General features: G+C 43.6%; 1 protein-coding gene across 2 annotated transcripts in view; it reads left to right on the top strand.

Moving 5' to 3' along the window:
- LOC143924809 (glucagon receptor-like) overlaps positions 1-27,660 on the top strand; it is a 166,956-nt gene that overhangs the window by 96,654 nt on the left and 42,642 nt on the right. For both annotated transcript variants that reach the window (XM_077449277.1, XM_077449278.1), the window contains 6 exons: positions 1,926-2,047; positions 4,072-4,178; positions 4,323-4,479; positions 8,601-8,760; positions 10,188-10,248; positions 12,500-12,569. In XM_077449277.1, the coding sequence (XP_077305403.1) occupies positions 1,926-2,047; positions 4,072-4,178; positions 4,323-4,479; positions 8,601-8,760; positions 10,188-10,248; positions 12,500-12,569 (677 nt within the window). The remainder of the gene's footprint in view (positions 1-1,925; positions 2,048-4,071; positions 4,179-4,322; positions 4,480-8,600; positions 8,761-10,187; positions 10,249-12,499; positions 12,570-27,660) is intronic.

Consider the following 27,660-nt stretch of genomic DNA (forward strand, 5'->3'; position numbering starts at 1 on the left):
AAGGAGACAGACAAGAAACAACGGTAACATAAGTCAAATATTAAATTCAAGACTCGCTTACTACAGAGGTTGGTTTTACCTGAAGAACAATACAGACAGATCGGGTGGGCACAAATCTAAGAAGCACAGAGTTTATAAGAAAATAAAGCTTTTCTTACCTGCGCAGGATTTGTCTGTGGTTCCTGATGTGCCCGACCTCTTTGTTCCGTCCTTATGTTCGTTCGCCTCTTGTAGTTTCTTTAGCGAAGTCCCTTGTTCGTGCGCCAAAAATGTTAGGTGTGACTACTGCAAGTCACCTATTCATAAGTTATGTTACCGTTTCCCAATTATTATTAGAGTCTTATCTAAGCAAGGAGACACGGAAAAAGTTCTCAGTATGTCTGCTCAGACGGTCGCACTCACTCACTCTGAGGTCCTTTATTATCACACAGGTCTTATATACACAAAGGAAAGACAGGCGTTAAAAAATGTTGAAACAAAACAACTTCTAAAAAAGGCAATTTCTAAGTGTCTTCTGCTCTTAGAGCTGATGCAGCAGTTGACCCTTATGACATGGCTTCCTCTTTGTGTGTACGTGACTGCACCCATCCGGCCTTTAAGAATGATGTCTTTAAAACAACTGAAAACAGACGAGATAAGCATTTAAAAGAAATATACTGTCAACCATTTTTATTCTTATACCTTGATCCTCACAGTGTGTACTGTGTTGAAGGTACACAGAAAACCCACTGCTTCAGACGCCAACACACTACACAAGGCCGCCGCGCTGGCGGCCTTATATAGTGTGGGGCATGCACTACACAGCCTGAGCTATGATTGGCCACAGGCATCCTGCCTGTGGCCAATCATGGCTCTCCTCGCTGCTGGCGCTGTGATTGGCCAAGCATGCGGGGTCACAGTGCATGCTTGGCCAATCATGAGCCAGCAATGCACTGCGCCATCGCAGTGCATTGTGGGCCGTGAGCGCCACACGAATTTGGTGCGAACGGACCAAAATGTTCGGACTTCGCCGAACGGACGAACAGCCGATGTTCGAGTCGAACGTATGTTCGACTCGAACACGAAGCTCATCCCTAGTGATAACTCTTACTTTATCTCCCTTATCTGGACAACTCTACACAATTGTGGATGAATTCAACTAGAAAACTATGGGGAGAAGGGGGTGTAGAGAGGAGTCTCAAGGTTTTTTTTTAAGTTCTGGTGACATGGAACCATCTTTCCTTTCACTTGGGTAAATAACCTGCACTGCATGTAAAGCAGTCCCTATGCTGCCTCTAATAGCATATTTTAACAATGACTTTATTCATGTGTATCTATAGTCAAAACCTTTTTTTCTTGGATAGGGTGGAGACAGATTAGAATCCCTGTCGAGTTTTACTGCTGTTTGAGGCCCCATTAGAAAAATTTTCCATCACTTCCTGGGGCCAACCATTTCTTTCATAAGACTGGAAATCATGAAAACTCTACAACAGCAAAATGCAACCTGGGATAAAAAAAAATAAAAATTAAATTAATATAGGAGAATCTTAGAACCCCTGTAATTTAACTTTTCTGTATCATCTTCTCTGATATCGATTCTCCCTCACTTCCTGCTTGAAATCTCTTGGATAGCAGTAAAACCCAAAAGGTATTCTAACACTTTGCAATGCTAACTAATACAAAAAGTTCTGGCTATAGATAAACTTTAGAATAGGCCCATGATACAAGTGGCAAAACATGACAAAGGGATGTTGTCATTTAGGGTATACCTAAAGCATCAAAACATCTAAATATAACCATGGCTGGAGCTCCATTATAATGACCAGCAAATATATCATCAAGAAGTGACTCGAGACCCTTTCATTGCAATATAATATATTAGGCCAGAGTTCAGTAATTTAGAACACATTTTATTCAGCCAATAAATTTTGTGTGTGTGTTGGCAGTGAAGAATGGACTGGTATCAAGACAATGTGGTCTAAATGGTCAGTGGGAGACGATCAATGGAACCCAACCTTGGAGGAACTCATCACAATGCGATGATGAGATGGAGGTGACAAGAGATGAGGTGACTTAATTTTGTGTGATTTTTTTATTTTTTTCATTTCAAATTAATATTGTGAATATGCTGTGGTCATGTACTTGTTTCTTGTACTTGTTTTTTCTTATTTATTATAGTCATCAAATGTAATTAAAGAAAATATTAAGTCAAATGAGCATAAATTATTGCAATTTTTCTAAATATTTATACAGCAGGTAGAGCCTTTTACATATTTGGCAGGCTATTCTTATAACATCTTACTAAAAAAAATCCTATTATTTACAGAGATCAATAGTTCAAGCTTAAATTTAAATACATTGATTGTCACACTGCCTCTCTCCTTCTCTCTGCTTTGTAAACTTTACTGGCTCCATAGGGTGTTTCAATCAGAGAGTGTCAGGATAGATAGTATTCGTAACCCTTGAAATTTTCCACATTTTGTCATGTTACAACCAAAACCGTACATGTATTTTATTGGGATTTTATGTGATAGACCAACACAAAGGGGGATATAATTGTGAAGTGGAAGGAAAATGATAAACGTTTCTCAAAACTTAAAAAAAAAAAATATGTGAAAGGTGTGGAGTGCATTTGTATTCAGCCCCCCTGAGTCAATACTTTGTAGAAACACCTTTTGCTGCAATTACAGCTGCAAGTCTTTTTTGTGGATGTCTCTACCAGCTTTGCACATCTAGAGATTGAAATTTTTGCCCATTCTTCTGTGCAAAATAGCTCAAGGTCTGTCAGATTGGATGGAGAGCACCTGTACAGCAATTTTCAAGTCTTGCCACAGATTCACAATTGGATTTAGGTCTGGTCTTTGACTGGCCCATTCTAACACATGAATTTGAAATACGAACTCCCATCCCTAAGTGGGACTTGGTACACATTGACGTCAACGTCACTTCCGGCCACTTCCTGTTTGCTTGTATTAGTCTGTGGAACACACGCCATCCAGCTATTCTTGTTGGTGGGGCAGAGTGTTTTTAGCCCCGTTTTTTAAACTACAGCCCTTTTTAATACCCAATATACCAATAAATACATTTTTTATCGGATTTACGCTATGGATGCCCATTTATGATTACATGTGGATGCTGGTTTATACACATTCTGGTCCATAATAGGAGAGTTCATCGCTTCCTGGGAATATCTGGATTGGTGAAGCATCTTATTACATGTTTTTTACCCCTGCAGGGGTGAGGGCTTCTGGTGAGTCCACAACTTTATCCCTGACCTGTCGGGTGTGTTCCTTGGCCTTCAGGGTGCTGTTTGTTCACTAAGGTTCTCTAACAAACCTCTGAGGGCTTCACAGAATAGCTGTATTTATACTGAGATTAAATTACACACAAGTGGACTCTATTTACGAATTAGGTGACTTCTGAAGGAAATTGGTTCCACTAGATTTTATCTAGGGGTATCAGAGTAAAGGTGGCTGAATATAAATGCACACCACACTTTTCACATATTTATTTGTAAAACATTTGGAAACCCATTTATCATTTTCCTCCCACTTCACAATTATATGCCACTTTGTGTTGGTCTATCACATAAAATCCCAATAAAACACATTTACGCTTTTGGTTGTAACATGACAAAATATGGAAAAATTCAAGGGGTATGAATACTTTTTCAAAGCTAAGCAATTTTATCATTAAAGCAGGCTTTAAATGTTTATTAGCAAAAACACATGCCAGGAATAGAGAAATATTTTTTCCAGTTGGTTTTGTCTATTTTGGGAAGTAAATCTTGTTATGCAAATTTCATTATGTTTAATAATTAGCTGATTACAAATGTGAATGCCTAATAGCATCTTGGGAATATTTCAGCCCATTCAGAATGCAATAATTATTCTGCCGGAAATGGCAGAAGATTAAATTCTGATTTCCCAAACCCAAGTCCACCTGGATTTCGCAAAGTGTTACTGACTTACATTTTTAATTTGTTATTTTGCAATATAACTGAGGAGCTCCTGTCAAATTTATGAAACGGGTGCTCCAAAAATGAGTGTAATCATTATTCAGTTATCTGGAATTCATGTCTTTGTTTCCTAGGAGGTGACAAAGGACTTGTTACTTAGTTTTAGAGTCCTGTACACTGTTGGGTACTCAGTGTCTCTGTTGGCGCTCCTTTCATCCTTGCTGATCCTCACTATGTGTAGGTACGTGTCTCTGGATTTCACTGGTCATATGTTCATGTTGGTGGGTTGATGCATCCTGGGTAAATGTCTTCTGCTCCATATCAAAAACAGCTCTCATGAATTTACTAACCCTTACAATCCTTTTGTTTCCTGATATCTTTCCAGGAAGTTGCGCTGTACACGGAATTACATCCACACAAACCTATTCTTCTCCTTTGCACTGCGTGGCATCTCAGTCATCGTGAAGGACGTTTTGCAGGAGAAGAGATGGGGTATGCAAATCATTGATGTGTCTGACTGGGAGGTACTGGTCAGCAACAAGGTGAGAGTCACTTTGTTCTTCTCCCCAATGTTTAAAATGTCCATAAACTATTGTCAGATATTACAGATGATATGTAAGCTCTATGATTTTGATTTGTCCTGGTATACTGAGCCATAGTTGGGGATGTGGAGGAGTTGGATCAGATGGGGAATGGTGATGATTATAGTGAAATCAGCAATGTGGGCTCCTTAAGGGTAGGGACCAATGTGAGTGTGAAATGTACAGGCATAGGGGTAAACACTCACTCAGGTTGAACTGGATGGACTGGTGTCTTTATTCAACCTTATTAACTATGAAATCACTGTTCCAAGGATTTTTTGGGGCTTTATTCTAGGCTGCACTCAAGGAAGGTCTGTCCTCACTGGTGGAGGACCTTTGTGGTTCTGAGTGAAATAAAAAATAGAAGCACCAAATGTAAGTGATCTGAAGACAAGATTGTTGAAGTTGTTCCTTTTTAGTTGCTCAAAGATCTCTCTAAAATGCCTAAAATGTCTAAAGGGATATTTGGGTTTTTAACATGCCCCCTTTTTTAGGGGTAATGTGATCAGAATATGCCAACCATTACATATGAGGCTTGAGGTTATCCTAAGGAATTTTTAAAAAATCTGATCCATCTTTGGCTGGAAACGCAATTTACTATACCAATAGAATAATTACATTCTATTGGTATTGTAGATTAACTAATATAAAGTCCCAGATGATGCAGCATTCTTCCTGCCCCATCTCTCAAAGATTCCGGGCAAAAAATACAAAATAAAATCGCTAGTACGTCATTTACTAAATGCTGCTAGGGCATGTATACCTCTTTACTGGAAACAGCAGTGCCCACCGACCCCCACGTGTTGGCTGCGGAAGGTGGAGGATATGAACAAGATGGAGGACTTAGTCCTTACTGCACAATACAACCATGAGAAATACACAAAAGCCCTGGAGTCTCTGGAATATCTTTATTATCTCAGATGAGGGGAAAATCCCTATTAGGGTCATAGTTCTCTTACGCCCTGGAACCGTAATTGCTTCCTTCGCCCTGGAGTCTCTGGAATACCTTTATTTTCTCAGATGAGGGGAAAACCCTATTAGGGTCATAGTTCTCTTACGCCCTGGAACCGTAATTGCTCCCTTCGCCCTGGAGTCTCTGGAATATCTTTATTTTCTCCGATGAGGGGAAAACCCTATTAGGGTCATAGTTCACTTATGCCCTAGAACCGTAATTGCTCCCTTCACCCAAGCCGTGTCCCTGTTCTTTATCTCTTTTTATCTCTTCTAGTGCTATGTTACCTATTATTTTATTGTTTTAAAGAAAAAAGTAAAAAGACATTAGGGAGATCCTGATACCTTTTGACATTTCCGTGAAAGTTGAACTCTGTGAACGTGCGTTATGCGTACCAATAGCATACATTTTCTTGTTTTAATACCGCATACACATGGTCAAAATTCCGGCCAGAAAAAGACCGATGAGAGCTTTTCATTGGAAAATGCGACCGTGTGTACGCTCCATCAGAATTTAGCTGTCCGAATTTCCGCCAGCCAAAAATTTATAGCATGTTCTCAATTTTCCCGACGGAAAAACTTTCTATCGGTAATTCTGATCGTGTGTATGCAATTCCGACATGCCAAAAATCACGCATGCTCAGATTCAACTACGAGACAGAAGCTATTGGCTACTGACTATTGAACTTCCTTTTTCTAGTCACGTCGTACGTGTTGTACGTCACCGCGTTATAAATGATCGGAATTTGATGTGACCGTGTGTAGGCAAGACAGCTTGAGCCGAATTCTGTCGGAATTCCGTCGGGAAAACCATCAGAGCCTTTTCCGACGAGAATTCCAATCGTGTGTACGCGGCATTAGACTATTAAGAAGGATGACGATACAATATGCTTAAAGTTTTCATACACATTGAATTACGTATTTGTATAACTTCAGCGATATTAACAATGATGAAATTAGTAACGATGGGGTTTCACCCTTTGTGAATGTTCAATAAAAGATGATATTTGAAAAAAAAAAAAAAAAAATTAATAATAACTAATTTGTATCAATACCTGTACATGGGATAATATTTGTTATAGACAAAGAAGACGTGTTCTTACTCTCAATGCCGAGGTACAAAGTATGCATAATTTAATGACTCGCTATGCTACACATACTCCATTTCAAATGAGATGACCCAAGATATATGTATTGTCGCTGAACTGTATTACTGCTGTTTCTGAACCTTGAAGATGTATTTATATGTTAACTAAGATTGGCTGGAGTTCTACTGTACAGAAATACTTTATTACATGAATACATTTTGTATGTTGCATTTACTTGCTTGTACGAGTTGTAAAACTCGCCTTTGTTTTATGTAAAATCAATAAAAAATGTCCTTTAAAAAAATATCCCGAAGAACAGGGCATGTTAAGACCACTAACATTGGAATCTAAAATTTTTGAGCAACTAAAAGGACAAAATGACAAAAAAAAATAATGCTTTTCAGATCATTTACTTCTGGTACTCCCGCATTTTGATTCATTTGTAATGATTCTTTTTTTTCTACATATCATATTTTTTGTTTCTGTGAAAATGGAACAAATATTATTGTAGTGGGAAATATGATTGTATTCGAGCTAGCAGATTCAAGTCATCTTTGGACATATGTTTTGCATTGTGCATCTCATTCCTCTTCTGTATTGCTTTGTTAACGTCATTATATGGCAAATAACAACCAGTGGGAAGGGTGGCTTCTTCTGATTTAAAGCAAGGCAAAAGTATTTTCTGTTCAATCTGAGTTTATTGAAGGGTTTTAGATAACGTACTACAGGATCAACACAGAATTAAATAGAAGAATGAAGAAGAATGAATAACCCATGAAAAAAAGCACAATAAAATAAAAAGGTACAGAAACAAAATAAATAAATGAAGAAGACATGCATACATTATATTACCAAAAAGTATTGGGACGCCTGCCTTTACACGCACATGAACTTTAATGGCAACCCAGTCTTCGTCCGTAGGGTTCAATATTGATTTGGCCCACCCTTTGCAGCTATAACAGCTTCAACTCTTCTGGGAAGGCTGTCCACAAGGTTTAGGAGTGTGTCTATGGGAATGTTTGACCATTCTTCCAGAAGGCACTGATGTGGATGAGAAGGCCAGCTTGCAGTCTCCACTCTAATTCATCCCAAAGGTGTTCTATCGGATTGAGGTCAGGACTCTGTGCAGCCCAGTCAAGTTCCTCCACCACAAAAACGCTCATCCATGTCTTTATGGACCTTGCTTTGTGTACTGATGCACAGTCATGTTGGAACAAGAAAAGGCCATCCCCAAACTGTTCCCACAAAGTTGGAAGCATGAAATTGTCCAAAATGTCTTGGTAGGTTGACGCCTTAAGACGCCTTCACTAGAACTAAGCTGCCAAGCCCAACCCCTGAAAATCAACCCCGCACCACAATCCCCCCTCCTCCAAATGATTTGGACCAGTGCACAAAGCAAGGTGCATAAAGACATGGATGAGCAAATTTGGGGTGGCCTGCACAGAGTTCTGACCTCAACCTGATAGACTGCCTTCGGGATGAATTAGAGCTAAAACTGCGAGCCAGGCCTTCTTGTTCACATCAGTGTCTGACCTCAAAAATGTGCTTTAGAAAGAATGGTGAAACATTCCCATAGATACACTCCTAAACCTTGTGGACAGCCTTCCCAGAAGAGTTGAAGCTGCTATAGCTGCAAAGGGTGGGCCAACCCAATATTGAGCCCTATGGACTAAGACTGGGATATCATTGAAGTTCATGTGTAGGTAAAGGCAGTCGTCCCAATACTTTTGGTAATATAGTGTATGTGCATACCCCAGGACCAGGGTGGGTAAAGTACAATACTGTTGATGCCAGAGTTACAGCAAAACAGACTAGATACAATGGCTCCGAGCAGAATGCAGGTTGCGGTGCATTGAACTGGTGGAAATGGAGGTAGACCAGCCAATCATTAGTGGAACCAACAACACTGTATAGCTTGAGGACTGAGAACAGAGTTAAAGTAATCAAGACAAATGTATTTTATTCAAAGTCATTTAAACATTTCATTTGGCTTTCTGCCACACCTTGTGCATAAGCATTAACCTTAACATGTCTCTCTTACAGGCTGCTGTTGGATGTCGTACGGCACAAGTGATAATGCAGTACTGTATTCTGGCCAATCACTACTGGTTTGTGGTGGAAGCAGTCTACCTATATAAACTACTGATTGGTGCCGTGTTTTCCGAGAAGAACAATTACACCTTGTACCTGTACCTTGGATGGGGTAAGTAAATGTACCCTTGGATCAGCAGAGTATGAATTACTATTGATACAGAAGTGGGGGAAGCAGGATTAAACCCCCAACAGCTGGCTTGTGATTGGATAACATGATGGCAGTGGTCTGAAAATATCTACTAAACCCTCCCTTTAAAATATGTTAGCCGGGGGGGGGGTGTCTGCAGAAGAGACAGCCAATCAGGAAGAGATCATTTTATGTCTACAGGTACCTATGAACTCTCCAATGAACTTCTCTTATTTGGTTGTTTTATTAAATATACCAATAAAATAACTGTGTTAAATTTTTTTTAAGGGAAATACATTTCTGTTGATCCTGCCAGATATCCAGTGAACATGTAACTTGCTGTACTGTTATCATTTCTGGCCACTTCACCTTTGGGAACTATAGAACCCTCCTCTAATTTATGGCGATGGGCAGGGCCAGACTTACCATTGGGCTTGACTGGGCTCAAGCCCATGGGCCCCGTCCAATAGGGGGCCCCGTGGGCCCTGCCAAGATACATAGCCAAGTGTACTTGGCTCGGCACCGCTCAGTCACGCCCAGTCCCGCCCTATGATCAGGGCCGGACTTGCCATTGGGCTTAACTGGGCTCAAGCCCATGGGCCCCGCCGAGATACATAGCCGAGTGTACTTGGCTCGGCACCGCTCACAGTCGCGCCCAGTCCCGCCCTATAATCAGGCCCGGACTTACCATTGGGCTTGACTGGGCTCAAGCCCATAGGCCCCGCCCAATAGTGGGCCCAGCTGAGATACATAGCCGAGTGTACTTGGCTCGGCACCGCTCAGTCACGCCCGGTCCCGCCCTATGATGGACATAGGGACTTGGCATGACTGTGAGCCAAGCCGAGTACACATTTGGCTACTCTCGGCTCTGCTTGGGGCTGCGGAAGGACCCGAGAGCCACCAAGATGACCCAAGAGCCGCCGAGATACACAGGACTCTGTATCTCAGCTGCGCCATTTTTAAACTTCAAGGCTGCAAATGAAAAGGTAACACTGGACAAGGCTGCAGATGCACACCGATAAGGCTGCATTGATGGGCATTTCAATGTATGTTTTTTCCTTAAAATTCCCTTCTAAACTTGGGGTGCGTGTTATACGCCGGAGCATGTTATACACCGATAAATATGTATAGAAGGTAGGGCCCAAAAGTGACTCAAGCCCAGGGGCCCCCACCACCCTAAGTCCTGCCCTGGCAATAGGGGGTGTTTGGTAGTCCTAGGGCACTTCCTGCATAGATATACAGTAGTATTCTGAGTGAGAATTGTCACCCTAGGAAAGGAAGTGGGCCAAGTGAATATAAAGGGAAAAAAAGTCTGAATAAAGAAAACCAATTAGGAATTCATCCACTACATATTTGTACTTGTGTTTAGATACAATTTACAAAAACTCATTATTTAATCTCCTCTGCAGGGACTCCGGTGTTGTTTGTTGTTCCTTGGATGACACTGAAATATCTGAAGGAGAACAAAGAGTAAGATAAAACACTATTCTTGATTATTTATAAATCCAACACGTTATAGCAATGCTAAGATAATGCCAAGATTTTTTTTATTAGATTCACTAAGATTTTATTTACCATCTTATTACTGGGTGACTGAGGCCGCGTACACACGCGGGGACTGTTCGCTGAAACTGTCCGCTGAAACCAAGTTTCAGCGGACAGTCCGCTCGTGTGTGGGCTTTCAGCGGACAGTTTCAGCGAACAGTCCGCTGAACAAGGTTTTTTCGGAAATTCCGAAAAACTGTCCGCTGAAACCTTGTTTCAGCGGACAGTCCCCGCGTGTGTAGGCTTGTTCGTCAAACAAAGTTGCGCGCATGCTCAGAAAGGATTTTCACGCCGAAAGTTATAATGCAGTGTATAGGACGTCGTATTTTTCGTCCCGTCGTACGTGCCGTTCACGTCATCGCGCACGGTTTCAGCAAACTGTTCGTCCGTCGTGTGTGGCCATGTCCGTCCATGCTAATTTTGAGCGGACTGTTTGCCGAAACTGTTTGACGGACAAAGTTGGGCGAACAGTCCCCGCGTGTGTACGCGGCCTGACAGAGTCCCAATCCCCCCCCCCCCCAGTTGGCTGCATCCACTCCAGCTCCCAAACAAATTAAGTTTAATCACACAGGTGCTGCAGTGCATGAGCCCTATGAGAGCCAGAGCTGGAGGAAACCGCAGGCTTGTCTGCTAGGTCAGCCTCCCTCCTCCCCCCAACATACCAAGGTCTCCCTCGGAGATATGATGATCGCCCTGTCCGTGCTGCTGGAGGAAGCCCAGGCGACCATGGGGACAAGGACCCCATCTTCCCTGGGGACAGGGACCCCTTCTCACCTGAGAACAGGGGCCCCATCTCCTCTAGGACAGGGACCCCTTCTCACCTGGGGACAGGGATCCTTTCTCACCTGGGGACAGGGATCCTTTCTCACCTGGGGACAGGGACCCTATTTCCCCTGGGAAAAGGGACCCCTTCTTACCTTGGGACAGGGACCCCAAGGGGGAAGGAACCCCTTCTCACCTGGGGACAGGGACCCCTTCTCACCTCACAGCTTCTCCGCAGCTATCTCCCATGAGGAGCTCTTCCCCTACTGGATGTCCCGGGGGACCTACTGATACTGAGAACTCTGAGGTGGTGAAACTTGCACAGCCCCTTCTCTTCTGTAAAGCCGAGTTCAAAGAGCTCTATGTGAGCACCACACTGATAGAGACAGAGACACTGACACCAGCACAAAGATAGTGTGCACTGACACCAGCACAAAGATAGTGTGCACTGACACCAGCACTGAGAGAAAGAGAGCACTGACACCCACTGAGATAGATAAAGGACATTGACTCCAGCACCGAGATAGAGAGCATTGACACCAACACCAATATAGAGGACACTGACTCCGGCACCATGACAGAGTGCACTGTGAAAGAGTGCCGTGACACCAGCACTGAGATAGAGAATATTGACACCAGCACCAAGATAGAGTGCATCGTGAAAGAGTGTCATGACACCAGCACCAAAATAAAGAACACTGACAACAGCACTGAGATAGAGGACACTGACTCCAGCACTAAGACAGAGTGCACTGAGAGAGTGCCATGACACCAGCACTGAGATAGAGTAAACAAAAATAGAGGACACTGACACCATCACTGAGATAGGACACTGACACCAACTCCAGGACACACTGCACTGAGATGGAGTGCATCGACGCCAGTGCTGAGAAAGAGTGCACTTACACCAGCGTTGAGATAGAGGACATTGACACCAGCACTTTAAGGCTCCTAATATATGCAATGTATACAGTTAATTTTTATCTCTTGAATTGTTTTTTCCATATTGAATGTGAGTGGATCCATATGTTTAAGTTAGGCCTAAAGCCTCACAAAGCCTAGAGCCGCCTCTGAGGGGCAGCAAATTTATGCCAAATAGGATTTGTTATCCAGAAGTTTTGTGTGTCATCAGTTTGCGCCATGCTATTTCCCCATCTCATACTGCCACCCATTTTTTTTTTTGGGGGGGGGGGGGCAGCATTTCAGTCTTGGATCCAGGCAGCACAATGTTTTGGGACAGCCCTGGCTAGACCACATCCTTGCTAGACCACTATCAAGCCATGAATTACTATTATTCTGCACACCTGATGTATTTCGGTGTAATTTATATAACATAGTAAAATAAAGAATATATAAAAAAAAAATCCATCAGTTGATCTAAGTACTCTAACTGGTTAAAATGTTTATTTTCCAGATGCTGGGCCCTTAATGACAACATGGCATACTGGTGGATAATTCGCATCCCCATCCTGCTGGCTTCTGTGGTGAGTTGGTCACGTTTACTACAGATGCTAATCAACCATTGTACTCCACAAATCTGATGGATTGAGTAGGAACATGATTTCATAAATCAGTCATACCAGTTATAACAGGAACACCGCAGACTGGGATGCAAAATTATATTCTTCCTTTATTCAAATAGCCAGTAAGAACATTTTGCGCAAAGTACAGTACTTTCTGAAAGAATGGTAAAATAACAGACACCATTATATAGAAGCATTAATTAATCTCACCTAATCATTAACCCTACAAAAGTATTGTATACAATTCCATTACACTGTACGGTATGTTGTTTTATAATTTTATCACTATACAATGTACACTATATATTACCAAAAGTATTGAGACGTCTGCCTTTACACGCATATGAACTTTAATGCCATCCCAGTCTTAGTCGTAGGGCTCAATATTGAGTTGGCTCACCAGCTACAACAGCTTCAACTCTTCTGGGAAGGCTGTCCACAAGGTTTAGGAGTGTGTCTATGGGAATGTTTGACCATTCTTCCAGAAGTGCATTTGTGAGGTCAGGCTCTAATGTTGGACGAGAAGGCCTGGCTCGCAGTCTCCGCTCTAATTCATCACAAAGGTGTTCTATCGGGTTGAGGTCAGGACTCTGTGTAGGCCAGTCAAGTTCCTCCACCCCAAACATGTGTTTATGGACCTTGCTTTGTGCACTGGTCCGCAGTCATGTTGGAAAAGGAAGGGGCCATCCTCAAACTGTTCCCACAAAGTTGGGAGTATGAAATTTTCCAAAATGTTTTGGTATGCCGACACCTTAAGAGTTCCCTTCACTGGATTTAAAGTGGATGTAAATACAAATTATTATTTCCTGACGCCTTCATGGCAGCACACACTGGGTTGTGACTCTGCCCCCACAACCTGACAGGATTGGATTAGCTATAAATTTGAAGGAGAGACACCCGCTGCATTCTCTTTTTAATCCTCACCTGACAGGTTGCTCGGACGCATTTCCTTGTTACAGATGAATAAGCCTCTTACCGCCTTCGCCCCAGCAGGTTCAAGCCTCTCCTGTTTGGAAGTCCCTCCTGTACAGTCTCTAAAGGAGCTTCTATGGAGGGAGCCCCCACTCTGGTGGTCTCAAGGGGCATCTTATTGGCATATGACAAGCTTTAAAGAAGCTTTTATCTGCAGTGGATTTCCCTTCCTTGCTTTCCCACTCTCTTCTCTATGTATATGCAACCTGGCATCTCTTGTGTTAATTATCTTTGGGTAATTTTAAATACCTTGTTTTTTTCCAGCGGAGGGAGCAGGACTTGCTGGTACCTGTTATCCCGCCGTTCGTTTCGCTGCTCTGCGCATGTGCAGACTTAGGATTTCCTTTCCTATGTTTTTGATTGAGCTTCCCTCTTTCAAGATGGCGTGGGGGTGCTCGAGTCACTTCCACACATGCGCGGAGCGTCATTCAGCGGCGGCATGGCGCCATTTTTTAAAAACACAGTGTCTCTGTGTAAGTCCAATGTATGGTGTATTGCTGGCTACAGCTGAAGAAGACTGCTCTGCATCCCTAATTCCAATATTGCACCAAAGATAAGTCCCTGTGGGGTTTCTTTTATACATTTTTTCTGCTTAGTCTGTTTTATTATTAATATTTAATGAATTTAAATATTATTAAAATATTATTAAAATAATTATAAATTAAATATTTCGTTTATATTATAGGTCCATATTTTTTGTGTATTGCAGGCAATTAAATGTTTTTAAAAAATTTCTGTAGGAGACATAGTAGTTGCTTCCTACTTATGCGTTCCTTCTTACATTTTAGACTGTCCTGTACCTTTTTCCTTATGGAGTAGTCCACTGTCCACGCAGACCACCATCTGCAAGTTAGGTAAGAGACTATACCGGTTAGGTAGGTATTGAAGGGGAGATGGAAAAAAGAGTGCCAGATGCTTAGTGCTGCCTTTTTCTCTTTCGGCAGCCCGGCTGAGTCAAGAACCACAAGTTCTAGACAGGGGAGAAGATCCAGCCATACCTCGAGTAGAAAATCTTGCAGAAGCCGCTCAAGATCCCCTTCATGCCACCGAAGGCATAGCCATTCACGGCATAGCCACTCACACCATAGCCAGTCAGAACGCAGGAAGTCTCCTCCTTCGCACCATCAGAGCCACCATGCCCGTCCTGCAGCAAACGCTTGCTGGGTATGCGGTGCTCTGGCTTTGCCAGATAAGCTTGCTTGTCGCTCCTGCTTCAATGAGGCCACTAGAAAGAAGGAAGCAGATGCAAGAATTGCTACGGACCTCATTAGGGAGTCTGTATGGAAAACATTACTGGAGTCAGCAACGCCAGCTTTGGATAGAGCAGTTCCCAGCACATCCTCTGCGGAACCTCGTCTCACCCAAGCATCAGAGTCCTCCTCTGAGGATGAGAGTCAGTATATGTCAGCCGGCTTTGACTTTCCCTTGTGGAACCTTTTGCAAAATCCGTTAAGGAGGCAATTGGCTGGCAGGAGGATGCAACAAATCCCCCTAAGGTGCGGAAGTATTTTCCAAATTTGAAAAGGGATCCGGAGACTTTTCCTTTCATTGAAGAACTCGAGGATCTCATCAAAGACGAGTGGGAGAGATCAGATAAGAGAGCTAGCCTTTTCAATAGACTGGCAAAAATGTTTCCTTTAAAGGAAGCGAAAGTGAGACCCCTAATAAATGCTCCCATCGTCGACTCTTCATTAATGCGTCTTGCCCGTCACGTAACCTTACCGATCGAGGATGCGGTCTCTTTCCGGGATGGTCTTGATCGAAAGATGGATCTAGAATTAAAAAAAGCTTATTCCACGGCTGGAGGAGCCTGTAGGCCAGCGATTACCACAGCGGCAGTGGCCAGAGCCATCTGAGGATGGGCATCCAGAGTGGAGAAAGACCTTCAGGATGGCGTCCAGATGGAGAAAATAATATCTTCCCTGCAGGAGATCAGACTAGCAGGAGATTTCGTGGCAGAGGCCTCAAGAGATGTTATGAGATCTTCTGCTAGGTCAATGCTGGCTTCGGTAACGGCAAGAAGAGCTCTATGGCTAAAACCAGGGATAGCAGACATGGCCTCTAAAACTAATTGGTGCAGGATTCCGTATGATGGTTCGAACCTGTTCGGTACCAAACTAGATTCGGCCATCTCCAAGGTTTCCGGAGGGAAATCAGGTCTGATTCCTTCTGACAGAAGACCCAGGGCACAGAGAGGTCCAGCTTTCAAGCGTAATTTGCCAGACAAATACCGGGAATCCAGATCCTACCGTCCGGGTAGGGAATTTAGAAGAGACTGGAGGAGCACAAAACCCTCCTTTCTCAAATTGCAGAAGTCCAAGGCCCCCCCGGCTGGGGATCAGCAAAAATCATTTTGAAAATTCGCCCGCCCACCCGGCCAGGGTGGGCGCCAGGCTGAAAAGCTTTTTCAAAATTTGGGCGAACCACATAAAACACTTATGGACACTTTCCAAAATCAGATTTGGTCACAGATGGAAATTCAAGAACAGTTTTCCACCAAACTACTTCCGCTCAACCAGACTTCCGTCTTCACTATCCAAGAGGAGCCTGTTAGTAAAGTATATAACAGAGCTGAGACTAAAGGGAGCAATCCTAGAAGTGCCATCACACCAAAGAGGGAAGGGGTTCTATTCCCCTCTGTTTTTGGTGAAAAAGAAGACGGGCGACTTGCGACCCGTGCTGGACCTCAAGAGACTCAACAGAGGCATCAAAGTGGAATCCTTCAAAATGGAAAGTTTACAGTCCATTCTCCTAGCGATAAACCTAAACGACTGGATGCTTTCTATAGATTTGCCAGACGCTTATCTTCATGTGCCAGTTCAACCGAGTTTTCAAAAATTTCTGCGATTCGCCATAAAACAGCACCATTTCTAGTTTCGGTGTCTTCCGTTCAGCATCCCCTCGGCTCGCAGGACATTTACCAAAATTCTGTTGCCGCTAGTAGATTTTCTCAGGGAAAAAGGATTGAGAGTTCACCACTATCTGGACGACATCCTGCTGTTAGCAGGAGATCAGGAATCTCTGATTCTCCACCGGGAGATTCTCCTTGCGACACTTCAGAAGTTTGGGTGGATAGTCAACTGGAGGAAGAGCAGTTTACAACCTACACAGAGAATGGTCTTTCTGGGGGCAGATCTAGACACCAGATTGAACAGGATACAGCTTCCGCAGGAGAAGGTCAAGCCTCTAGTGCGAAAAATGCAGAGACTATTGTCGACAAATCAGTTGCCAGCCAGAGCCTGCCTAAGTGTACTGGAGTCCATGTCGGCAACCATACCTATGATACAGTGACCACACTGGCACATGAGAACTCTCCAGAACTCATTTCTCAGGCAGTGGGATGGAGTATCGATGCATCAAATCATCTTTGTCTCCAGATCAGTGAAGCAGTCAATATGGTGGTGGACACACCGCAGCAATCTCGGGAGATACAGACCAATAGTCCCTCCGGATCCAGAAATAGTCACTTCTGACGCCTGCCAGACGGGTTGGGGAGCCCATTTTCAGGACCAGGCAGCCCAGGGACAGTGGCATTTTCAGGCGTTAGGCCTAGTCTCAAACATTCTGGAGCTCAGAGCGACTTTCCACGCCTTGAGAGCTTTTGCGCCACACCTGAGAGGCAAGAATGTGGTTATCCGCATGGACAACAAAGTGGCAGTGTCCTATATTCAGAAACAAGGAGGTACCAGGAGTGTCACTTTGATGGAGGAGGTTCGGCCCATTTTAGAATGGGCTCAGATTCATCTTTCGAGTCTAAGAGCAGTGTATGTTCCAGCAACGCAAAACATATTAGCCGACTACCTAAGTCAAGAGACTTTATCCAACAACGAGTGGTCCCTGAACCCTCTAACCTTCTCTCTTCTGACAGAGGTCTGGGGGATACCAGAGATAGACCTAGCAGCTACCCCAGCGAATACCAAATGCCTCAGGTTCCTATCAAGAGGGACGTTCCCATCGGCAGAAGGGGTAGACTGTCTGAGTCACCCAGGGAACTTCAGGCTGGGATACATTTTTCCTCCAACTCCATTAATGGCAAGGTTTCTGTCCAGACTCCAGAGATCCTCAGCGACGGTAATCGCAATTATTCCACTATGGCCTTCAACCTCCTATTCCCTTTCGAGTAACTCCGGATCTTTTGTCCCAAGGTCAGTTCCTGCATCCAGCTCCGGAGAGGTTGCACCTTATGGCCTGGAGATTGAGAGGGCTAGGCTGAGAGCCCAGGAATGCTCTCAAGAGGTCATATCAACTCTGATGCAAGCCAGAAAAGTTACGACCAATACCATTTATTCTAGAGTTTGGGAAAGATTCTGCTCCATGGCTCAACAGAAGGGATGGAATAGCGTTTCTCCAGAGCCTGCTCACATTCTGGAATTTCTCCAATCAGGGGTCAACAAGGGCCTGAGTCTAAGTACCCTCAAAGTTCAGGTGTCTGCCCTATCAACCAAAACCGATACGAAGTGGGCTTTTCATCCTCTAGTTATCCAGTTCTTAAGGGCCTATCTGAAAATCAAACCCCCCCAGGAAACCAGTCTTTCCATCATGGGATTTGTCAGTAGTTCTCCACGCCCTGTCTTCACCTCCGTTTAATCCATCTGAAAAAAATCTCTCTATGGGACTTGACTTTAAAGCTGACTTTCCTGATTGCAATTACATCAGCAAAAAGGGTATCAGAAATCCAAGCATTAACGATCTTGGAACCTCATTTAGTTCTTTTTCCTGACAGAGTGGTTCTAAGACCCTCGGAGCAGTTTATACCCAAAGTGGCCACTTCATTCCACTACAACCGGGATATCATTCTTCCATCCTTCTCTAACGATCAGGGGGATCCACACCCTCTGGATGTGAGGTCAACCATCATCAATTATCTAACTGCTACTACCTCGTTTAGAAGGACAGATTCTCTCTTGGTCATCCCTCATGGATCCAAACGTGGACAAGCAGCTTCTTCACGTACCATTGCATCCTGGCTGGTCAGAATCATTAAGAAAGCATATTCCTCCCAGCAACTGGCAATTCCTGAAGGCATCAGGGCTCATTCTACAAGGGCAGTGGCTACCTCCTGGGCAGCGTATTGCAGAGTGTCTCCAGAGACAATATGCAGAGCAGCGTCTTGGTCCTCCAGGCATGCCTTTATTTCCCATTACAAGGTGGATTCAGCTCACTTGTCCATGACTGACTTTGGCAGATCCATCATTAGAGCAAATTCTTCCGCATTATAAGGAATTAAAGTTTATTTTTTACTTGCACCCACCCGACTGCCGAGTTATTTCCCAGTGTGTGCTGCGATGAAGGAAAACGGAAAATTGTATACTCACCTTCCGTAATTTTTCTTTCCTGGCGCATCTTCATGGCAGCACATGGTTCCCTCCCTGTCTCTTTGTGATGATATATACAGAGAATGCAGCGGGGGGTCTCCCCTTCAAATTTATAGCTAATCCAATCCTGTCAGGTTGTGGGGGCGGAGTCACAACCCAGTGTGTGCTGCCATGAAGATGAGTCAGAAAAGGAAAATTACGGAAGGTGAGTATACAATTTTCCGTTTTTTTAACTAATGCTGTGTACACACAAGCGGATTTTCCATCAGAAAAATCTTGGATGGTTTTTCCGGTCAACCCACAGTCACACAAAAGTTCACTGAATTTTCAACCGTCACGAACGCGGTGACGTACAACACTACGATGAGCCAAGAAAATGAAGTTCAATGCTTCTGAGCATTCGTCAAATTGTTTCCAAGCATGCGTTTTGTCCGATGGAGCATACACGCAGTCGCATTTTCCGACCAAAAGCTCTCATTGGTCTTTTGCTGGCCGAATTTCCAATCGTGTGTACGTGGCATTAGGTTTGCACCTTGTACAGTACAGGATTTCATGTCATCTGTGTCCAGTCTTGCCACGAAGGGTTAATCCAGCTCTGAGCAGTCCTGTTATCTTTTTTCAGTAAGATAAAAACTGACACACAGAGAAATAGGAGTCAGTTCAGGTGAGTTACATATCTCATGCACAAGCCTGAGAGAAACATTCTATGTACTTCCCATCCCCCCTCCTTTCTTCTCCAGCTCTCCCAGGATTGGCTGCTCTACACCTCAGCATGATTGGGCATGCTGAAGTCATGTGGGGACTTTTCTGGGTTTTGACTGGATGTTAGTGATCATAGCAGAAGTTCACTGTAAGGAATACACAAGAGAAAATGCATGTTGACAAGGGCAGTGAAGAGGTGGGCGGGGAGTCTACTGACATCACGACACCACCCACCCACAGAATCTGCAGTTTTTTGGGTCTCATAACAGACAAAGGGGAGACATTTGACAGGAAAGAATATATGCAGGAGGCATGTGTATATCCTTATAGCCACTATGGCAGTAGTTTAGAAAGGATGAGAGTGGGTTTACATCCACGTTAACCACCGCGGAGGAGCCTTGGAGGAGCCGTGGAGGAGTGGTGAGTTCGCCGCTCCAAAGAAGCTGCTGGCAGGACTTTTTCTGATGCCCTGCTAGCGCACCACTCCAATATGAAAGCCAGAGGGCTTTTTTAGCACTGTAGCGCCTAAAAAATGCCTCCACTGTGAAAGGAGTCTTAGCCAGATACTGTTTCTTTTCAAAATCCATGCTAGGGGATAAGTAGATACTTAGCGGGAGCTCTTTTTGCTACAATGTTCACACCATTTTTCAAAATTTAAGAATCGAAATACAAAGTACCTTGTATGACTCTTTTTATATTCTCACTACATTCAGTGACACTTATGCCTTGTACACACGGTCGAAAATTCAGACGGAAAAGGTCCGATAGGATTATATTGTCAGAAAATCCTACCGTGTGTGGGCTCTATCGGACTCTATCAGAAAATTTGAGAGCAGGATGTAAAGTTTTCTGACAAAAAAATCAGATCAGACTTTTTCTGATCGTTTGTAGAGCATTCCGACGGACAAAGTGCCATGCATGCTCAGATCAAATTACGAGACCAAAGCTATTGGCTACTAGCCTGAACATAGTCCTGTTGTATGCAAGAACATCACCAGGTTCCGAACGATCGGATTTTCAGACAACTTTGTCCGACCGTGTGTATGCAACACCAGTTTCAGACAAAATCCGTTGGAAAAAATCAGACGGATTTTGTGGTCGGAATGTCCGACCGTGTGTACAGGGCATTATTGGCTTGTCATTGTTCCTTGATATCTTTGATTTTTCTTGATCATCAATTCCTGTCAATTCTCATAAATAGTAATGATGAAAAAGCTCTTTTTCAAAATATCATCCATGTAACCTCTTTATATAAAACAATGCCATAGTTGATTTGCAGCCTCTTAAAACAAATAAACTATGGCGGAAATTTAAAGAAAGAGGTTATAAAAACAATAGGTATTCTGATTAGAGCTTTAAACTTCGCCATTAGTGAGGATAGGGAGGTTATAGAAGATAGAGAAGAAACAAAGAGATAAAAGGAACAATAAAAACACTTGAGATGAAGCATTCTGTATAATAATGGATATTGTAGCAGGTTGTAATTAAAGCAGTATTAAACCCAAAATCAAAAATTTAATATATTACAGTTTAGCAATCCCTGGATGTGGTGTCTGGATTTGTTTTTTCCTTTTTCCTGTTTTTAACTGGTGATCTAGCCAATAACACACGTCCTGTATTAGAGCGCCTCCACTCTGGATGAAGGAGCATAGGAGTACAGCAGACAGCAGCATTGTCAGTCGAGGGGGGGGGGGGTGTTGTGTCACGTACACACGACCGGACTTTCCGGCAGACTAGGTCCGATGGAATCAGTCCGTCAGACATTCCGATCGTGTGTGGGCTAATCTGATTGTTTTTCATTTAAAAAATCAGACAGACCTAGAAATAGAACATGTTTCAAATCTGTCCGAAGGACTCAATTCCTATCGGAAAAAACATTCATCTGTATGCCGGTCCGACAGACCAAATACAACGCAAGGGAAGCTATCAGCTACTGGCTATTGAACCTCCTTTTTTTCGTCCTGTCATACGTCATCACGTTCAAAACAAAGTTAGTCCGTTCGTGTGTGGGCAAGTCCGTTCGTTTGGAAGGTCCGTCGGGAAGACCGTCGGACCTAGTCTGCCGGAAAGTCCGGTCGTGTGTACGTGGCATTAGGTGCACTGGCAGATTAAAATAAACTAACAAATTAAAATCAAACCCCAGATCACACTTTATAATCAGTAACAGCAAACAGTTTTTTTTCGTTTTGTGCCAGTTCACACTTCTGCCATCACAAACATCACATATGATTTGCACTGCACTGCTATGTGGATCACATGCAATGTCTGTGCGATGCAAATTCAGCCATAGAGATTTTATGGCTGAATTTACATCGCACTCGGATCAAAGTTGTGCAGGGCCCTTTTTTTTTGTCTGCACCAGAATCGGATTGCATGAGTGTTCACACCCATATGATCCGCTTCTTGTCCAAATTCACAGTTCGCACTGTGATATGCGAACCGATCTGGGGGTGCCATTAACTTTATATTGACACCCACAGTGATTCGCATAGGGCAGTGTGAGCTGCCTGCGAGTTGTATGCAATGCGGAATCGCATTGCATACACTGGAATCGCGCTGTGTGAACCGGCACTTTAGGATAAAGGTTGTATGCTTTCCTTCCTTTTGCCGCCTACACATGACCGGACTTTCCATCAGAATAGGTCAGACGGAATCATTCCGTCGGATATTCCAATCGTATGTGGGATAATCTGATCGTTTTTCTTTAAAAAATTCAGACGGACTCAATTCCTGTCGGGAAAACCATTTGTCTGTATGCTGATCCGACGGACCAAATACAATGCAATGGCAGCTACTGGCTATTGAACTTCCTTTTCTAGTCCTGTCGTACGCCATCGCGTTCAAAATGAACTGACTTTTTCTAACGGACTTTAGTCCGTTCGTGTGAGGGCAAGTCTGTTGATTCGGAAGTCCATCGGGAAGACCATCGGACCTTTTCTGGCGGAAAGTCCGGTCGTGTGTAGGCGCCATTACGATTGCCGGCAATTCCTGGCCAATTCTCTGACAAAGATGTGTGCTAGAGGGATAAATGATAACATTGTTACTTTTGTATCTACCGTATATACTCGAGTATAAGCCGAGATTTTCAGCCTCTTTTTTGAGGCTGAAAGTGCCCCCCTCGGCTTATACTCGAGTCATCGCTGTCTGCCCGCTCGATCAGCGTGTCGAGCAGACAGACAGCGGCCATTCTATTCAAAAGCCGCGCCTCCGGCTCCGCCTTCGCCTGTGATAGGCGGAACACTGAATTTCCCAGCAGCCTGTGTTCCGCCTATCACGGACATCGTATCATCCTCGTACTACGGACGAGGATGATACGACGTCTGTGATAGGCGGAACACAGGCTGCTGGGAAATTCAGTGTTCCGCCTATCACAGGCGAAGGCGGCGGCGCAGCTTTTGAACTTTACAATGGCCGCCGACGAAGAGGGCACGGGACGGAGGCAAGGGAAGGCACGGCACGGGACGGGACGGGACGGCGGCGGCAAGGCACGGCACGACACGGGACGGATGCAAGGAGGCAAGTCACGGCACGGGACGGAGGCAAGGAGGCAAGGCACGGGACGGAGGCTCGGGACAAAGGTAGGCTGGACACACACACACACACACACACACGGATGGAGACACACACAGGGATGGATGGATGGATGGATGGAGACACACACACACACAGGGATGGATGGATGGATGGATGGAGACACACACACACAGGGATGGATGGATGGATGGATGGAGACACACACACACAGGGATGGATGGATGGATGGACACACACACACACAGGGATGGATGGACGGACACACAGGGATGGACGGACACACAGGGATGGACGGACACACAGGGATGGACGGACACACAGGGATGGACGGACACACACACAGGGATGGACAGGCATGTCTCACCCTCGGCTTATACACGAGTCAATAAGTTTGCCAGTTTTTTTGGGGGTAAATTGGGGGCCTCGGCTTATATTCGGGTCGGCCTATACTCGAGTATATACGGTACTCTGTTTCATCCATGAGCAGATCAAAGATAAAAATTTCAATCTGCATATAATGTCAGTTAAAGAAACTTGACAAAAACAAAAGAAAAAAAAATAAAATAAAATATGATTATACCTAACCCCTTATTTATTTTTAGTTTACCCTAATCAACCCTAATTACCTCCTTTTTTCCACTCTGCCCTTAGCTGTTATTAGATGTTATTTTCCTGGTATTTTTTTATTTATTTTTTTATTCATTGCTAATTTTCTAACAGTTAACATTTAAACATTTAAAAAAAAAAAGCCCTGTTTTATTCGTAAAGAACTTTGAAATTCTTTGTTTCAGAATCATACTTTTAGCAACATTTCAAGCCCTGAGCTACTATCCAGGCTTTAAGGCCTGATTCACACCTATGCGTTTTTAGTGCTTTTTGCATTTTGCAGATTTGCACTAAAGTCCATTCACCATGATTTTCTATGGAACACGTTCTGTAGTGCAAATCTGCAAAATGAAAAAAGCACTAAAAATGCCATAGGTGTGAATCAGGCCTAAGAGTTACTCGCCACCAGTTGCCCCACCCCTAATTCCACCCCTAAACACGTCCACATAAATGATCTCATGAAATGACAGTTAAAGCGAAGTTCCATCCAAAAATGGAACTTCCACTTTAAGGGAAGGTGGCCCCCTAACATGCCACATTTGGCATGTCATTTTTTGGGGGGGAGTGGAAACCCTCATTTTAGAGGGTTCCAGCTCCCACTTCCTCCCGGCGCTGGAGGCAAGTTAAACTCTCCTTCTCCCTCTCAGCAATCATCTGGGACACGTCACATGTCTCAGATGATTGTCCGGCCAGTCACAGCGTGCTGTGTGGCTTGTGCATACAGCTGGGCGCCCACAGTGACAATGCTAGCGCCGCAGAGAGGAGGGGGTGAGGAGCGGGGCTTCGTTCCCCCGCATTGCTGGACCCTGGAACAGGTAAGTGTCCGATTATTACAAGTTAGAAGCTGCAGTTTTTGTAGCTGCTGACTTGTAATTTTTTTTTTTAAAGAAGAACTCCGCTTTAAAAGTTTATGCAGAATTAAGTTACAAAAATAAATATTAACAACAACTTTGTCAGTGCCCAACAATGCAGCCTCACCTGTACCAACAATGCAGCCTCACCTGTACCAACAATGCAGCCTCACCTATGCTAACAATGCAGCCTCACCTGTGTCCATTAATGCCAGTTCACCTGTGCCAACAATGCAGCCTCACCTGTGCCCAACAATGCCGTATTATCTTTGCCAACAATGCATTTCAGTCTCACCTGTGCCCAACAATGCCGCATTACTTGTGCCAACAATGCATTGCAGCCTCACCTGTGTCCATCAATGCTGCTTCCCCTGTGCAAGGGAAGAGAGAGGAGAGGAAGAGGATTGCTGAACAGATGATCACAGAGCAGGGAACTTCACTGTAACAGCTTTCATTTAAATTGCTGAATGTTCCCCGCACTCGTTGTCACATACAGCCCCGCCTCCTGGCCCAGGTACTTGATATACATCATACGTCCTGGCATTGGACCAGTGTTCTGTCTATCAAAGTACTCGGGCCAGGAGGCGGGTCTGTATGTGACAGCGAGCGAGGGGAACACTCGGAAATGAAAGCTGTTGCAGCGATGTTCCCATCTCTCTGATGATCCGGCCGACTCTCTCCCCGGGCGATGGCTGGGAGAACAGCCAACCCAATGTTTATATCTATGGATTGCATTTTTTTTATTTATTTTTTTTGCACAAACATATCACAAAAAGGAAGCTTTGCTTGAATTTTTAAAAAATTATATATGTATTAACTTTTTACCATAGGTAATGACAAAGTTATTGTCACATCAACTGTCCCATAGCACAATTGTAAAAATTGCTCTGGGCCACAGGCAACTTACAGGTGTGAGAGTTGCACTAGTTGATCAGTTTTGCCCTAGATGGTGTGTGGTGAAATTGAATAATTGCATTTGTTACATGTATCTTTTTCATTGCTACATTTTACTATTATATATACTATATATATATATATATATATATATATATATATATATACTGAAAGTGCTCCTGCCATGTTATAAACTTCTCACCACACCGAGATCACATAAACCATGGGCTCCCAATCAATTCACAGATGATAAACAACAAAAAACGAGGATGAGATCTCTATATAATTCAAATCTTTACTTTGACAATCTATCTTCATGTACAAACAATTGATCTCGACAGCTGTAACCAGTCAATTAACCAGTTAAGATTTTGTAAGTTTGCCCACTTACAAAGAAATGGAGGGACTATAATTCTTATCACAGGTGTATTTTAAATGATAGAGACAGAATATCAACCAAAAATCCATAAAAAAAAAGAAAACCTCATGATACAAATGTTGTAAATTGAGTTCCAGTTCAGTGAGTAAAATAAGTATTTGATCCCCAAGCAAAACATGACTTAGTATTCGGTGGAGAAACCCTTGTTGGCAAGGCATTTCTTGTAGTTGGTTACCAGGTTTGCAAACATCTCAGGAGGGATTTTGGTCCAGTCTTCTTTACAGATCTTCTCTAATTCCTTAGCCCCTGTACACATGGTCAGACATTCTGCCGACCAAATCCGTTGGATTTTGTCCGACGGATTTTGTCAGACAGATTGTGTCCGAAACTGTTGCATACACACGGTCGGACCAAGTTGTCGGAAAATCCGATCGTTCAGAACATGATTTCGTTACGACGGGACTAAGTTCACGCTAGTAGCCAATAGCTTTCATGTAGGAATTTGATCTGAGCATTCGTGGCACTTTGTCCCATCAAAATTCTCTACACATGATCGGAGTATGTCCGATCGGACCAGTTTGTAGGAAAATATTTCCAAAAAGTTGGAAAATTGGGTCCGATGGATATTACGACGGAAACAGTCCGATGCATACCACACACATATATAAAGCAGTCACAAAGAATAGTGAATCGCAGTGCGATTTGTTCACGCTGACAAAATCGCATAAAGTGCCAGTGCTAAAGGTGAGAAGGTGTGTGGAATATTCTATTACACAATAAGGTAAATAGGATAATATGTATAAAACAATCACCAACTCGATAAAACGTATGTGCAAGAAATGGTGAGTTGTAGCTGCCAGAAGTCGCATAAAGTGCTAGTGTCACAGAAGTGGTAGAACAAGGTCCGTGCGGGTGTTCTCTACCATATAATCATCAAAACAATATTCCTGCGACCGTGAACAGCTCAATAGTTCAATTGTGCAAAAAATGACAGAAAATCTAAATAAACGCATAAGTAATATTGGTGTTAAGGGAGTAAAGAGAATCCCACAAACTAATCAAAAAACTGTGTACGATACCTACAAGAAATTATATAAAAAATAACAATAGCATATATCAGAGTGTGACCATTCTGCTTTGTGCGATAAACGGTGGCGATTATGTCAAAAGTCGCATATATCGACAAATCGCATATAATGTCCGTGTCTGTATATAAGTGCACAGAGCAATATAATCGGTGATGGTGGTGAAAGAGGTGAATATATCCCACGTGGTCCTGTGTGGTTGGAGTATGGGTGTCCCCTTACCTTACAGCTGTAAGGTAACAGCCTGTGATATGTATATCCTCAGAACTCCTGTACTTTATCCCTCGAGGTCTTGTCCCGATATTTACAGATCCTGGTATCCACGGATCCTGGCGTCTCCTGCCTATCACGCTGTGTTGGTCCCTTTGAGTATTTGCTCAGCAGCACTCAGCGTGGGGGGGGGGGTGTAGGTTTACCTCGGCAATTGGTGCATATGTAAGGGGTTAAAGAAATAAGGAGGAAGGGAGCCCCATAGTGTAGTAATTCTCAACACATATGATTTATTACAGCAAAACAGTAATGTACTCACAAGCAGACAAGTTTCAAATGCAGTGTATAAACGAGCCTCGAGCTCGATTGCGTCACTTCCGGTAGCGTCCCGACGCGTGTTCGTCACGGTCACGTGACTTCATCAGGGGATGTCTAGTGCCCACGGAAGTGTCTTTAAATAGAGACATTAATAGCTAATTTGGCGGCCATTTTGGGGAAGACCCG

The sequence above is a fragment of the Lithobates pipiens genome, unplaced genomic scaffold (assembly GCF_037356315.1).
Source record: "Lithobates pipiens isolate NorthernLeopardFrog02 unplaced genomic scaffold, aLitPip1_a1.2 Scaffold_22, whole genome shotgun sequence".
Classification (NCBI taxonomy): Eukaryota; Metazoa; Chordata; class Amphibia; order Anura; family Ranidae; genus Lithobates; species Lithobates pipiens.